Source organism: Eurosta solidaginis, chromosome 3, assembly GCF_040869045.1.
Source record: "Eurosta solidaginis isolate ZX-2024a chromosome 3, ASM4086904v1, whole genome shotgun sequence".
Classification (NCBI taxonomy): Eukaryota; Metazoa; Arthropoda; class Insecta; order Diptera; family Tephritidae; genus Eurosta; species Eurosta solidaginis.
The window spans coordinates 209317813-209334788 of NC_090321.1; the positions used below are offsets into that span (position 1 = coordinate 209317813).

A 16976-nucleotide genomic window follows, 5' to 3' on the forward strand; every position below is an offset into this window, starting at 1 on the left:
ATATGGGTATGGTTACTACTATGGCGTTAGGGTTAAGGAAGTTTAATTTGGCCCTTAAGCTGCAGACATTGGTGCTTTATCGGTAACCGTATCGGTAACCTTATAACAGCTGATTCGAGCAACCTTATGGGAATCAATGCAATCGATTATTGGTGCCGCTAAGGTCGTAACCGTATCGTAGCCAACCAATTGGTTTTTGGTTTACCATCGTAACATAAACAGCTGATTACGTGAGGAATACGACTACACCGATACGACATACGGCACCAATGACTCCCGCTTTAACCATCAACTGCCTGACTGGATATTCAATATGGCAACGCATACGGTCGGCTATCTTCAGCTTGTGGTTTGTAATTTTGACGTCTACGCAGAAGATATCACACTTGTTTTATCCACAATGCTTGGCATGGAAGACCGAGCCGAAAGATAACGGGATGGACATGAAAAGGCGCGCGTCATTACTATCTCCGCTGTCCAGTTTAGGTACGAAACGATCGGGACTCATGTCCGATCGAGTTTGGCCGGTTGGAAGATCAGCAAAAGCGTCGAAGCCTCCAAACCCATTGAATGTTCTAGATCATTCCACCATTATATTCATTCCGCTAGTTTCCCTAGGAAGGAAGGTCGTCAGAGACTCGCTTGGTAGAGACAAGATTCGCCACAGATAGAAATTGAGTTGACGAAGCTTTAAATTAATTGCACTGGCAACCCCTTTGAAAGAATTATGCTACACAGCCCTTTGAATCCCTACCACGCCTCTCCCCTCTCATCTAAACATCAAACACCAGCATTGCTTCAGGTAAGATGTTATTTATTAGGTTTGGGATGTAAGTCGGCTCCATACTTAAAGTGACCGTAATTGCAGATCCACATACCTACTTCTTTCATAGTTTACTATTGACGAGAAAATATGAGAAATTCGTTCCCTTTCATTTTCTTAACGAAGCCAAAATGCAAGACATTTTTTAAGAAAAACATCAGAACAAAAATATAACCTTCGCTCGAAAATTATTTAAAAAAGAATTAAATTTCTTTATTATAAATTTATTACTGTGATATTAACTGGAAAGGTAAAAACAAAAACTAATAAAATGAGAAATAAGGGTAGAGGACACTCATATTTATACTTTTTTTACAAAACCGAAAAATAACAAAAAATCTATTGAGATTTCAATTTCGAAATTGAAAAAAATATTATTTTTTTCCCTACCTCTTCGTTATACCTTCGTGGAAATTAAAGCCAAGCTTTTCATCCTCGTTGTAGTGTGCTTTTCTTACAATTTTTTGCTCAAGCGCTTTCAAGACATAAATAAACTCGAACAGCTAGCAAAAAGCATACCGTGGGGCAAATACGTTTGGAAAATGTGAGTTGATTTTATTAGGAATTTACCACTCGATGTGCCAGCTTAACAACAACCACAAAATCTGGAAGATTAACTAAGTAGTACCTGGGCGACCGAGCTTAGCTCGGCAATCTTCGAGTATGCCGCATAACATACTTTGTTCTATATGTCATCATTTATCAAAGTCTACTTTTTTTATATGTACATATATTATATATTTTTATTTGCCAATATTTGATTTCCTTAAAAATAGATTTCAAAAACATATCAAACACTAACCGCAAAATGAACTGGAATGAAAAATTTGAAATGGGTAATTCCAGCCTATAGTATAAGGGATTGTTATGACAATTAGTGAAATCGGGAACTAAGTTATTTAGGTCGAGTGTCTTCATGCGCCGAGTTATTAATTTCAAAAATTCTTTTAATTATACACTATGAAAATCTCACAATTTTATTACATTCCAAAAATTTGGAAATTTCACGAATGACAACTATCAGTTATGACAACTATCAGTTAGTTTAATTAAATGTCAACTTACTGCCCTAAGCGCCATATATTGGTAAGTAGTTAAATGGTTAGATGTCGCTTTCAAATTGAACATATGCCTCTAGTGTTCAACGGTAGCAAATTACCATGGTAGGATGTCTTTTTGCTATGGTGAGAAATCTTTCTAATAGTAATCTGTGAGAAATTGCAATTATTCATTTCATAATTGCCAAAAATATACATTTAAATATTTTTTGCTAGAATTTGCCACGGTGCCTTGATATTGCATTTCAATTTTATTAACGTGTGTGAAATTAAGAAAATTAAGTCGAATCATGTGTAAGATTTTTTTACGAAGATTTTTAACTTTCATGTTCTCCTTTAAAGCTTTAATAGAATATGAATAAGTAGAGTATTATTTCGTCTAACTACCCCAACCCTAAATGGCAACCCTACTCAAAAATGTCCCTATTATAATGCGGAGTGAAATACCTTTCGTTTGATACCCATATCAGCATATATCATGCAATTTTTTTTAATTTCGAATAGATGGCAACCTTGTGAAACATTCGGAGTGGCAACACCTAGGTAGAAAGTTACAACCCTTCAAAAAACGCGAGTACTCCATAAATAATGTAAGGAATACTCCTTTGGGAGTATAGGAGTGTTCCAAAACTAATCTGTATTCATACAAAAAATGTGCTCCAATTAACATTGCGATGTCCTAGGAGAGGAGTAGGTGATCCCACTCTGGCTTTGTTTGTGAGTATTCCATAGAGTACATACGTGAGAGTACTTTCCAAAGTACTTTCACTGTAGTACTCCTTTGAGTACCCGGGATTCAAGGGGTTGTGTAGCGCAATATATAGCTTCTCCAACCCAATTGTCAACCTCACCTTCGAGCGGCGAATCCCGTTTCACTAACAGACGAGGCTCTGGCGACCCCAAGCTCCTCATGGAACTTGGGGGTGGGGAGGGAGGGATGGCCTGAAGGTTCAATGTGGCCATATAAATCGTTCCCGAGATGGTCGGGCTAGCACCTTAATGGTGCTGTGTTACCGGAGTGTATCGGATATGTATCCGACAAAGGACCATCACATCGATAACACTCCCCAAAGCCTTCGGGGAGTAACCTAATCGCTACAACAATAACAACAACAACATGGAGCACCCACAGAGGATCATATGCCGAAGTACTAAGGAGAAATTGTGTCGGAAAGAATTATCGGAGTGAATTTAATTTAAAATGAAAGTAAATGAAGAGGGGGAATATTCTTGTTATTTAGCATTTGCGTGAATAAAGAAACTAATATTTCTCTATACTATAGAGTGTATACATAAAACCAGTGCGCATTTTATCAGAGTTGCCATAGTAAAATTTTATTATCAGTTATTTGTATGCAATATTTTACGTTTGGCAACTCTGTTCGATCGTCATCGTGTCGTGATCACGTTCGTTAAAACACGAGCAATGATCGGCTGATGGTAGTTCGCAAACGCATTGCAAAGGAGTATTGTTCGAGTACTCCAACATGAAGAAAATGGAACACGTAATCCAACAATTTTTGCAGGGAAGGTGTACATTTGCCGTCACCCAGTGAGTTTTACAGCTCCGGCTCACGTTCAATTCTCACGGGAATGCTCTGGATCATCCAGAGACTTGAAAAGCATATGTCGTGAAATTTTCACACACGTGAAATGTGATAGGCCGATGTCGCCGCTGTTTTTCATTTAACTCATACGGCGAAAGGCTATTTTTGAAAAAGTATGTTTATTAAAGGCAGCGTTGCCAAACTAAAGACAAGTAATTAACAAATTATCTGGCTCACAAATTGAACAAGCCTTCTGTCTGGATATATCTGGCTCGAATCATTGTTGTTGCATTTGCAAAATTATTTATTTGGCTCAGGCTCTTTGCCACTGGATGATGGCTATATTATCTCTGTGCCAAATTTCATTTAAACCGGTTGGGCCGTTCCCGAGCTCGTTCGGCTATACAAGCATACAAATGTACGAGAATAGCTCGTTTAAAGTTATAAGATATTTTTAAGAGAAATATATTTATTTCTTGTGTATGTATATATTATCTATAAGTGTAGTATATCATTCCTATTGCCATTGCAATAAGAACTATGCATGTATGTATGTGTCATCTATATTTATTTTATGCTAATTATTATTTTATTGTATTCATATTGCATTAACCAGACCTATTGGAAATGCGGTAATTTAATACAATAGTAAGACTACGTAAAAAGAAAAAAAATTATTAATCGAACTTGTATATACAGCTGGTATACACATATATATGTATGTATGCCTTTGTTGTTTATATAAATTGTACATTTGTACATAAACATTGCAGAAAAGTTTTAATTAACAAGATACTATAAATTCATATTTTACATCCTAACTAAAGATATATATATATATATATTTATTTATTTAGTTAAATATACAGGTAGATATAGGATGTATGCAAATTGTTTTTACAAATTTATTATTATTTGACATCACATCTAGTGCATCTCCATTTTATGGTAAGAGTCTCCTATTTTGGACTTTAGTTTAGGAATAAGTAAAAGATTTAAAATGCTAAGCAAGAAAAAAACTTAACGAGTGTTAAAAAAAAAACATCACGAAGGGCAGCTGATAAGTGCGATCTAAGAGGCGTCGATTTTGCACTTAAAGTTTGAATGCATTTTTTTAATATAATTTATCATTTTTATAGCTCGTTTGTCAATTCAAATGTTTTACTTTGTTCACCTTAAATTTGATTGTAACGGCCTTAACATATATTGATATATATGTATAGAATCCACATTCTTCTATATTTGATCATAGAGCATTTGTTGTCCTATATTCTATATCAAAATACAGGGAATAAAAAGTTGCCTGAGAACAAAAAAAAAAAAAAAAAACAAACGCGCGAAGAGACGCGTTACTTTCGAAGGATTTAAAACTAGAATTTTTGATATTTGCTTGCGAAATTTATACCAAAAAATAAGTATCTGTGCAACTACAGACATTTCGCAAAATGGGGGTTTGAATCTTTATGATGCGGTTAGATAGATAGATGTTGTGAGGTTAAGCACTGCGACATATTGGTCTATTGTGCCCTCATTCTCTTTAAAACACCTCATCCAAGCCGAGTTCTCTGAGAAAATCCAGAATGATTCTCGACTTCAGAGGGTGTATACTATTTTCTAATTTGGATGATCCTAGGATCCTAAGTCTTCATCTCGCGACTGCCTGATATTCCTTCAGGATGTGTTCTGCAGACTCATCTTCGACATCACAGAATCGACATAGGCTACTAGACGATATGCCCAATTTATGCATATGGCTCTTTAACCTACAGTGACCTGTGAGTATACCTGTTAAAATCCTAAGGCTACTTTATGGGAGGTTAATCATAGCTTTATATCGCTTTGAATTGTACCCTCCTATTAATGCCCTTGCCCGCCGAAGTCCTGGTCTTTCGCGCCAGTGTTGTTCTCTGAGGCACGCCTCCTTTTGTCGAAACTCCTCCCTTATTATATGTGACCCTATTGGCACCATAGGCTCGGGTCCTATTGGCTTTCCGGCCACTGCGAACCTGGCAAGCTCGTCCGCTCTTATGATGCGGTTAGTACCGCGGATTTTAGGCACATGAAACTATATTAACTTTGAGTCCCAACAATTTAACCTTGAATTTTCCTCTTAGTTAGATCACGCACTTACCAGTCACTGCTTTTATATGGCATCGAAAACTAAAAATACAGCAAATGATGTATTAAAATTAAAAAATAATTCTAGCACAATAATGTATACTTAACATAATTTATCATATTCCGGTTGTTTTTCTCGCGATGAGATTTTTCGACAAGGTGGAAAATTTATAGATATTGGAACGATTTTCCAAAGACCCTTGTGTCAGATGTGAAAATGACAAAACCTGGAAGTCGGTTTGGCTCCAAACCGAATTTGACGAAAGATGACCGACACTGCTACAAAAAGATGGATGACAGAAAATCATTCTAATATATGTACATATATCGTAAGTACAAACATATTTGCAGTCGTTTCCGATTGACGTACTTTTTACAAAACTATACAAAATCGATGTCGATAACGTCCGAACAGAAACTCATCGAGTCCGGTTTTATTTCGACGAGAAAAACCACTGGTATAGGTCCGAAATATTTAACGTATTAGTAATTATTATAATTAGATATACACACATAAGATAATACGCTACAATAACTAATAAGAGTTGAAATTTGAATCAATTGTTGAATAATTTGCATGTGAATAAGCTAATGCATGCAATTTAACGAGGACTAGCCTCCTTTTTCTCGATTTAATGGTCCACTTCGTTTAAGAGCACTTTCAAATGATCGCTGCGATTTTTCGTTTCATTAATTCAAGAAATACCTTGCTAATTAAGTAATTTAGAATCATCTCAATAGCGTAGCAGCATACCAAATATTTAATAAGACGTCGCTTTTCCACAAGTTATCACCAATTGAATTTCATTTACGCACGAAAGAAACGTACTACACGGACAATATACTGACGACAAATGGGACATTCACTTAGTACCTTGCCACAACTGGTACAAGTTGCCATGTGTCCACATTCCAATATTACACACTCTATTGGAGCATCCATGCAAATTTTGCATAGCTCATCGGTTGGCAACTTATCAACAGCTGTAAATCATTTAAAAAGAAATTGATGAATTCAAGATAATTATAAGGAGGATGATAAACGTACCTGGAGCCGATTTTGAGTTCTTCCATAAACGCTGTGCACGTTCGAGCAATTCTTGCTTCTCACAGCAACCTTTATAATCAACACGATTAAGCATTAAAATTTCTTTTAGTTGTTTTACTGACAAATTTTCGAGGTCATCGCTGGAGCAAAAGAGATTAAAAGATAAGTTGAAATTAGTAATGGATTTAAGTAATTAGGTACTTAGGTAGGTATTTGAATTCGTCATACATAATTTATATAAACTCACATAGTTTCAAAATCATCAAGATTAATAAAACGCGACGATTGTCCATTATAATCACTCATGTCAGAGCTTGTACCAGCATACACATGAATACCCTCATTATCATCTAGCTGATAGTCCCAAGGTGACATGCTTGCTCCATCCCAAATAATTCGCTGTTGTTGTTGTTGTTGTGGTTGTGTTGATTGCGCATATCCTGGCGATTCGACACCATAATTCCTGCCACTCAACGACGAACCTACTGCTTCCGTATCTGAACATTCCATCGATATGCTACGTAGCTCAAGATAACTAAGAAAATCTTTTAGTTCTTTTTTAATTTCTTCTTCAGAAAGCTGAGCACTTTCCAAATGTCGACGCATTTTTTCTACTTGTTTACGTAATGTTGCCTTATGCTTGCCACAACGTTGACAATTGGTGGTGAAGCCGCTGCCACCGATGACACGTTTTCTACAAACATTATTTAGACGCACCAACGCATCATCAGTCTCATTCGCTTCTGTACTTGCATTATGTACTATATCTTCAACGCCGAGTTCATCAAGTGTAAAATATACCATATTAGATGCTTGATTACTTGTTGGTGAATCATCTTCACTAGTTGGACGCTGACGCAATCTGTTTAGGTAACTTTCAGAGCGACGGCGAGTCACTTTTTTTACACGCTGCGACACTGACGGAACAGGCTGGCATAGCGCTTGCCCCGGTTGTTGTGCTTGTCTTGTAGGTATAGCAACCTGCAAATCTTTTGGTATATCTGTTATAGTATCGTCAGTGTGCATATTACTGTTTATTACAGGAACTGCTGAAGCGCATGCGACAGTTGAACTCTGTTCTGTTAAAGGGCTACCAGAGGTTTGAAGCGTTATTGCAGTGTCTAAAATTTGCCACTGTTCTAAGTTACTGCTATTGGTGTCGGTGGCAGCTTTGCTCTCATCCGATATACCACCAATGGCACCCAGTTCTTCGAAAGAGGAATGTGAAGATATTTCAGCGAAATTTATATCAGTGCTGGCTCTAGACTTATTACCAACACGTTCATCAGTTTCCAAATTTTTAGTACTCTCTTTAGTAGAGGAATCTTCATTAGTTTTACGTGCCGCCAAAGAACGTTCACTAAACGTTGCTAATAACTCATCATCTGAGCATTCACAATCTGATATCTCAATAGCAACCTGGAGGGCTTTTAATTCAATGTGCTGTGGTTGGTTAGTCAAGGACGGGGTATATTGTGGTATGACCGCCAAAGCCCGATCGATTGAACTGATGCTAATTTCAGGACCAACAGAAGATTGGCTAACACTACCGCTACTCACCAATGTAGGCGAGGTAGTAAAATTAGTTTCTGTTGCAGTTGTTGTTCTTGTTGTGAATGGTACAAACTCTGATGTGGACGTCGTTGTGGTTACTGTCGTTGCTTGCGTTATATGATAATTATTGTGATTAGATTGCTGCTGCTGAAAACTTGCGTAGGAAGGTATTTCCCTAGTTGACACCCTAGGCTGATCAAAAATAGATGCATCACTATCTGTTGAACCACGCCCTGAACGTGCTTCTCTACCCTTGTTCTCACCACGTGCACTTGGTTTAGGCGAATAGGTTTTATTGTCAAACGAATTGAGAGAATCACTTATATTCTCGGTAATACTTGTGAAAAAACTTTGGCACGTTTGTTTTATACTATCGAACGAATGTGGCGCGGATTCTGTGTAATTGCGCGCACTACCACTTCCATCATCAGACGTACAATTCGTTGCTGTGGACTCGCTGGCAGCCGCATCGATTTGATGTACATGTGATAGCACCAAGCCAACAAGTTCATCCTTTTCAACACATCCAGTTGTTGAAATGTGTTTGGATTGTAAATAGAAAATCAGGTCCTTCGGTCTCAATTGTAACAAATCAGTGCGAAGCAGTGGACGTTTAGCAAAAATTAAACAACGCCTACAAAGTTGGGCCCCCGGCGCAGCAACATGCACATTGTTGGTAGTGATGGTGCGACGTTTGGTTGTTGTCAAGCAATTGCTGCAATAAAAACGCCTGTGAGGGATACAAGTAATTTAGTTATAAAAGATTTGCTGCAATTTAATTTAATTTTTTTTATTTACTTGCAATCAGCACAGCTACGCTTACGGCGAAATACGGTAAATTGTACATGACACGATTCACAAGGCATTTTTCTTATTGGAGACAACTTTGTTGTCTTTTTAAACTTATGTTAACTCAAGCTAAGATGCTAATAAACTTTTACATTTACCCACAATCCAAATAATTGCCAATATTTGCAAATTTGTTTTACTAGTTTTTAGCTACGCAACTAATTATATCGCAGATATTTTGGACTTTTACACTAATCGTAAGCCATGAATCATCCCACATGTATTCGCCTTCCACTAGTCGTGACACTGAAACCATTTTCAAGGTCTTTTTACACTCCAGTCGCCTTTACTGCCTTGATTTGTTTGTAGCCTTTAAAATATTGCAGACTTGCTTGTTTTTAGGAGCTTATGGCCAATTTTTATATTTACAAGCACCGCTGCCCAAACAGATGAATTTATTTCTCCAGCTTTTCCAATAAAAATACCTTTTTTTTCGATATTAATTCTGATTGGTGATGTGTTAGTCGATAATTGTACTCTGATAAAGTTTTTCTAACGGTTGCCGATAATCAGTTTGGATATGTCATCTTTAGAATGCTATCGACGCTTTATTGACTCGATAACTGTATATTAGCCGTGTTATTGTACACGCGTATCGTACGTTTACGTTTGTGCATAAAAAAAACGCTTATCATCGCTTAGATAATGCTTAGGAGACCTTTCTAACGGCAGTGGTTAAATAACTAGCTACAGCACAGGGTGTAGCGAAAAGCGGAGACACAACCCTGTGATGGCCATACTGTATAACATATAGCTGAATCAGTTGCGATGAATTGTGGACACGCACCATTTTAAGAGGTGTTACATAGAACTAGTGTAGCGGTGAAACATAGGCATATTTCAGTTACATCTGAGTATAATACTGCAACGATTTCACTGCAAATCTCCTTATTTGCAACCTTCTACTAAGTTCGAATCACTAAACTGTTGAATAAATAACTCCAATATTTAATAATGCAAAATGGCCTTTATTCAATTACTTTCAAAATAACACATCTATTGCTCGACAGATAGCGTGCTTAATCGAAACTGATTATTGCGCCTCTACTGGTGTCGCCTTTTATACTGTTTGGTTTATTCGTTGACATTTCTAGGCGGTTCTGTTCTGGAATCTACTAGTTGGTTATCTGCTATAAGTTTCTCAGCTATAACTACAGATGCACAATTTTTATAGCTTCTCTCCCAGCTCGTGCGCGTGTGTTTGTGAGCGACACTTTCACAATTATATTGCATATCTCAGATAAGATATCTGTATGTGTTTGTGCCTTGCTTCTCATACGTATTGAAATTTAGTAGTACCAATTTTATGCGCAGCAATTTTAGAGATGTATTTAAAGTTTGACGCTTAGCAGTCCATATAAAATTTTAGCGTAAACGTCTATTTTGGTCTATTTTTCAGAAAAAATTTTAGTGTTTCGTCAGTAAAAGTGAAACCATTTATGCCAGGAACTTGACTCGTCGTATACTGACGAAACACAACATTTTTTTCTGAAAATCGCTGTTTTCCTAACTTTGACCGAAATTAGGCACGTGTTAATATTATCGGATTGGCTTGAAACTTTGTATGTACCATTTTCTAATCTATTGGCATATTTTATGGGGGTGCCCTAGCGGAAAATCTAAAATTGATTTCTTGTGGCCACCCTAGGGCTAACATAGTGAGTCCCGATGTTGGGAGTGACGTGATGACCGAAAAGTGGATCCGAACGAACCAAAGGCAAGGAACTCACTTTCGGTTCCGTAGTCATAAAATTTGCCCGCGAATTTGCGGCAAAAAACAATGGATCTTTATTTTAATTTTTATAAAATAGTAATCAGGGTGGATTCTAAATCCTTCAACTTCAAATCAAAGACGCTTTATATTTTTTATTTGATTCGGCATCCAAATAAAAAATATTTTTTTTAATATTTGATTCTTCAGGCGAATCAAAGATACTTTTTATTTTTTATTTGATTCGACATTCAAAAAAAAAATACTTTTTATTGGTCATTTGATTCTTCCGCCGTAAGATATTTTTCATTTTTTATTTGATTCTTCAGCCAAATCAAAGATAATATTTATTTCTGATTTGGCTTCTCAGCCAAATCAAAGATATTTTTTACACCTTTCATGCAAATGGAGTGGTACATTAAGTTTGGTCCGAATCTCAAAGTTGTAAGTCTTTGAAGGGGACGAGATAGACCCACCGATAAAAATACTGAAATAATCATCATGATGATCGCAATGTATTTAGCCATGAGCGGGTATATGTATATTGCTTTCTGATTAGAACTGTGTCGGAACCGACAGGATAGGACCACTATAATATATGTTCCTTGGCGAGCTCTCTGGCCTCTGATCCCTCTAGCCAAAAGAAGCTTTAGGCGCTCACGAGCCGATTATGCTCCACAGCTTGGCTAGGCTGATCGGGCCTAGGTAAAAATCAGAAAAATTCTATTGGCCCTGAGATTTTTCGAGGTTATCGGCTTTCAAAATACAAGAACACGCCATTTTTGTACAACGCAAAAAATCTCCTGCTTTTATATGGAACCTAAAAGAAATCAAGACTGAAGTTGTTAATTTTCCAAAAATTGGCAGACTGGATGTCTGCTATACATAACTTGGTTAAACTCTTGGTTCTTTACCTTACTCTGCCTCCAACAGGTCACGTAGAACTCTTTTTAATGGAAAAGTAACACAAACTGAAAACTTACCATTTTACACATAATCTATGGAACAAAATTATCAATTCATATACGAGATGCCATAGCTCGTCGTGTGGCGCAGTAGGGGACTGCCGAAAGGAACAAAATTCTGATCGTATACCCATTTGAAGTGTCCTCATTTCTACTAAGAGGATACCATTTCTTACCCAAAAAAATCCTTCAAAAAGAACTGCGAACTAGTGTCGTAATGAATAATACATTCATAATGCTAAAGAATTCTAGTATCGTCTGGTTGACGAAAATATGTTTTATTAACATGTATTAATCATTATTAAATAACATATCATTCAAAAATATTTCAATTCGCAAAAAAAGGCTAATAAAGTATTTTGACAATTCTATTTAGCAATACAATATATCTATTTAAACAAGAGCTTGACATCTTCAAATAACTTTTCAACCATAATTCAAAAAAACAATCCAGTTGGAAGCAAAAAACAAAAAAAAAAATAGTCGAATTCAAACAAAATTATGTGAACGATATTGAGGGTTGTGTATAACTCGTCACCCCCTAATGTATTCCGTATTAGGAAGATACTTTGCTTCTACAAAAAAAATCATTGTCATATCTTTCCTTCTAATAAACCGCAAAAAGATCTATCGGTGTATATATATATATAATAAAGTAACCAAAGCAGCTAAAGTTAATGGAAATTCCTGACCTAGGCTAAGGTATTATGTACATAGGAATATATATAGGTCAATTGCATACGTATATATGTAAAGAGAAGAATATGATTTCTTTGTTTTTTTTTTCTCACTCACCTGATCTCAGCACATCAGCATTGTAGGCGCCTTCAAGCTGTGGGGGACCTGTGAGGGAGGAAAAGTTTACATACATATGTCTCTTCTCACTCGTACAAATACCATACGTTCATTGCCTAAACGCTCACTCACTCGCGGTAGCGGGCGTCGAGTGGCTTACGAAATTGCGTGGCCAAAAAAATACCAAAGGAACAAAAAAAAATCTCACAAAAAAAGTATGTAAGTGCCATAAAGATTTGCTTACGAAAAAAATATTATTAGTGGCTTGAATCTAAAGGTGGGTGGAGATAAAATTGTTTGAACACCGCAAAGAAAAAAACCGAAGAAATTTGTGTGCAAAGGAAAAAAATTACAAAGAAAAAATATCAAAAAAAATTAAAACCCGAAAGCTAGCTTGGAAGCCAACAAAAATGTGCTTACGTGTAACCAACAAAAACAAAAAAAAAAACCAGCAATGTGCAAGCCACGCGTTCCTAGCAAAAACACAAAGGGACTCTTTACAGAAATAAAATAAATAGTGATATTTAAAAAAATTTTGAAATTAACAAATGGTTATATCAAAGAGGATAGATAATAAGAGGCGTCATATCGCCATTTCAGAAAACCGACTGCGTTTTGTATGAAATTTGCCAATGTACCATTTCATGGGCTCGGCCATTCCTCTTTGCGCCTGTCCGCGAAGATTTGGTAAAATGCAGTGAAGAATTAACTCAGTGAGTGTAAAGTAAATATTGTGTTTCTGTCTTAAAATAGTGTAAAAAGTGAATAAAAAAGGCAAATAAATAGTGTAAAAATTTAATATAATTGTGTAAAAACATACAAAAAAGTGAAGTGAAGTGAAATATTGGCTTCAAATCAAGAAATTGTGCAAAAAGTTTTGTGTTTGAGCTAAAAGATAAATTGAGTGAGAATGTGAAATGTCAGTGTAAATGAAAATGTAAAACAAAACACAGGATAAAAAGTGAAGGAATAAAAACATGAAAATATTCTGTGCAAATTAGTAAAAAAAGTGATTAAAATTGTGTAAAAAGTTGATTAAATTGTGTAAAAAAGGATAAAAAAGTGAAGTGAAGTGAAATATTGACTTAAAATCAAGAAATTGTGCAAAAAGTATTGTGTTTGAGCTAAAGCATAAATTGAGTGAGAATGTGAAATGTCAGTGTAAATGAAAATGTAAACAAAAACAGGATACGAAGTGAAGAAATAAAAACTCGTAAATATTATGTGCAAATTAGTAAAAAAGTGATTAAAATTGTGTAAAAAGTTGATTAAATTGTGTAAAAAAGGATAAAAAAGTTAAGTGAAGTGAAATATTGTCATAAAAATCAGATTTCTTGAAAAAATAAGTTGTTCGTTTGAGCTTAAATGAGTGAAAAGAAGATTGTGTTGTGTTGTGAGAAGTGTGTGTTGTTTATGCTCAAAAGGCAAATAAGTGGAAATATAAACAAAAATTTTAGAAAAATTTCTTTCGGAAAATTGTGCAAAAAAGTGGAAATATAAATAAACATTTTAGAAAAAATTGTTTCGGAAAATTGTGCAGAAAGTTGAGAAAGTTGTGAAAAATGTTGTAAAGTGTTAAGTGAAGTTTGAAATCGTGGTATATAATTTCAAAAAGAATTTGTGTGTGATTAAAGAAACTAAAAGGAATTATGCAGGTGTATAAGTTTTTCCAAAATTTATATATGTATTATATATATATTGTATATGTGTTTTTAAAATCTATACAATATTATATAAATGTATATGTATTTGGATTACAGCAATAAAGTTATTAATCTCTGATTTAATGGAAATTATCGGTAGAAAATTGCGCCAAAATTGGTAAAATTCCAATGAACATTTAATATACAGAAAACTTCGAATTAAGTAGAAGCATATATTTCTGCGCAAATCAAAATCTGAAAAAGTTGTGAAAATTGTGATAATCAAAAAACATTAACAAAAAAATTTTTACTTATACTTATACAAACATACACAAACAAATTTAAAATAAATTTTAAATAATTGAAAAAATTAACTTGTGAAAATTGTGAAAATCAAAAAAAATTAACAAAAAAATTTTTACTTATACTTATACAAACATACACAAACAAATTTTTAAAATAAATTTTAAATAATTGAAAAAATTCACTTGTGAAAATTGTGAAAATCAAAAAAAAATTAATAAAATAAATTTGAACATTGAACAATGCCTTCATTAAGAAAGTGCTCCGCTCCTGGGTGCTGCAGAAATGCAAGGGCAGATCCAGGATTAACTTTCTTTTCGTTTCCGGACGATCCCGACCTATCAAGAAAATGGATGGATAATTTAAAAATTTCAAGCCTGAAGAAGAAGGAGAACTTTCTATGTTCCCTTCACTTCAGGCCTGAAGCCGTATGGTCAAACAAAAGGTTGAAGGAGAATGCAGTTCTCACTCAATTTATGTTTTAGCTCAAACACAAAACTTTTTGCACAATTTCTTGATTTGAAGCCAATATTTCACTTCACTTCACTTTTTTATATGTTTTTACACAATTATATTAAATTTTTACACTATTTATTTGCCTTTTTTATTCACTTTTTACACTATTTTAAGACAGAAACACAATGGCGCATAATCATAGTCAAAATAAAATAAGTTTTAAATTTAGTTGCAGCTTTTTGACATAATTTTCTATGAGCTATCTATCAAAAAAGCTGCAACTAAATTTAAAACCTATTTTATTTCGACTATGAATATGCGCCAATATTTACTTTTCATTCACTGAGTTAATTCTTCACTGCATTTTACCAAATCTTCGCGGACAGGCACAAAGAGGAATGGCCGAGCCCATGAAATGGTACATTGGCAAATTTCATACAAAACGCAGTCATTTTTCTGAAATGGCGATATGACGCCTCTTATTATCTATTCTCTTTGCTTTCGCTCAGTTAATGTCGCTTGCAGGCCACGATCACTCTCTAGCCTGGAAGTTTCTCTCTCTCTCCTTGCTCTCTATGACATTCCACGGCAATCCAGTGCGCTACATATGTCGTTGGAACATATGTGTTCCAGAATTTCCAATCACTCTCTTTAAAAAATGTTTAAAATGCGGGTAAGTATGTGCCTTACCCCCTTCCTAGGTTCTGCCCCAAAATCTATAAAAGAAACAAGAAACAAAAAAACCAAAAATTGTCTACAGGCTGAATATCATGTCTCGTTGTTTCCTTTATTGCTTCTTGCTCCTATGTATGTCTGCCCAGCCATACCCTATCTTTCCAATCCCAATTGGCACATAATGCAGTAAGTATGGACATACCTACATACATATATGCATGCAATAAAGCAAACCAAAAAAAAAAGTTCTTTCTTTGTTTTCACCTACTAGTCTCATTTCAACTTCAAATTTTTTTCCAAATCAATTATCATTTATCCTTTTAACTAATTTCAAGTTAATTTTATGCGTTTTCTTTTCTGTAAAAAAAATGTTGCCCTCATGTTGCCCTCTTAAATTCTAACTTTTGATCTAGCCACCTGCCGCGATGCAAAATGGCTCTTCTTCGTAGTAAATGGACCCCTTTTCTTATTCGGTGGAAAATATTTTTGAAAAGAACAAACAAACTCACAAGAGAGCTGGGAAAAACCAACAGGGCGACACCATTTTCAGAAAAGAAAACTCCATTAATTTAATTCGGATTTTTACTTTAATTTAAATTAACTTCTGCTACTCAAAAATTCAAACTCCAAACAAATTCTGATTAATAAAATTGTTTTCTTTTTAATTTTTTTTTTTTTGGGTTTATTTAATTTTTTTTTTTTTTCATTCTACACCAATTTTATTTTAACTAAATTCTAACTTCCAAAGATTTAAATTTTTTTTCTACCTATTTATTTTTCTATTCATTTAATTGTTTATTAAATTTTAGCCTGCATTTTAAAGAGATTATTTTATCTTCCACTTATGTTTAATATAAAAAGATCTTTCGATTAGGTTTAAGTTGAAGAAAAATTAGCTAAATTTTAATTTATGTCAACTGAGGGAATAATTTATATAATTTTACCATGGCGAAAAATAATATTGCTAAAGTTCACCTGTCTGCAAAAAAAATCTTTTGCGTCATTTGAGACCGAGGTCTATTTTAGTGATTTTTACATTTATTGCAAAAGGGAAACTTCGCTCAACTTACGAGTACAAAAAGAGGTAACTAAAAATTGGAAAAATTCTGTGCATTTAAATTTTACTAAGTTTTAGTTTCAAACGTGAATCTTTTTTTTTTTTTCTTTTCGGAAAAAGAATGAAATAATCAACAATTTAAATTTTCAGCAAAAGACACAAACTGGAATTTAATTAAATAAACTGTACCTTAGTACTTACCGGTGGCAGGGTGTCCAACGAAATTTCCTTTTCGTTGTTGGTTGGCTTGGACTTTACAATTTTGCAGATTGAACGGAATTGAAACCGTTTTGTGAAAATTACGGGATTTTTTTTTTTTTTTATTAATAATGAAGTTTTTTTTCCACTTGACCGGCACTATACTTTACTTTAGC

General features: G+C 34.7%; 1 protein-coding gene across 1 annotated transcript; it reads right to left on the reverse strand.

The window, feature by feature from the left end:
* Positions 1-4250: 4250 nt before the first annotated feature.
* LOC137245004 (uro-adherence factor A) lies at positions 4251-9449 on the reverse strand. The gene is made up of 4 exons (XM_067774966.1): positions 8947-9449; positions 6842-8878; positions 6595-6734; positions 4251-6530 (listed from the first exon to the last, which is right to left on the reverse strand). Exons 1-4 carry the CDS (start codon positions 9012-9014, stop codon positions 6355-6357), a joined length of 2421 nt encoding a protein of 806 aa, XP_067631067.1. The 5' UTR covers positions 9015-9449; the 3' UTR covers positions 4251-6354.
* Positions 9450-16976: the final 7527 nt, after the last annotated feature.

Coding starts and splice junctions, on each gene's coding strand:
- LOC137245004 (XM_067774966.1), bottom strand. CDS start 9,014: ATGCCTTGTGAATCGTGTCATGTACAATTTACCGTATTTCGCCGTAAG. Junction 8,879..8,946: donor CGTAGCTGTGCTGATTGCAA/GTAAATAAAAAA, acceptor TATCCCTCACAG/GCGTTTTTATTGCAGCAATT. Junction 6,735..6,841: donor CTTGATGATTTTGAAACTAT/GTGAGTTTATAT, acceptor CTTTTGCTCCAG/CGATGACCTCGAAAATTTGT.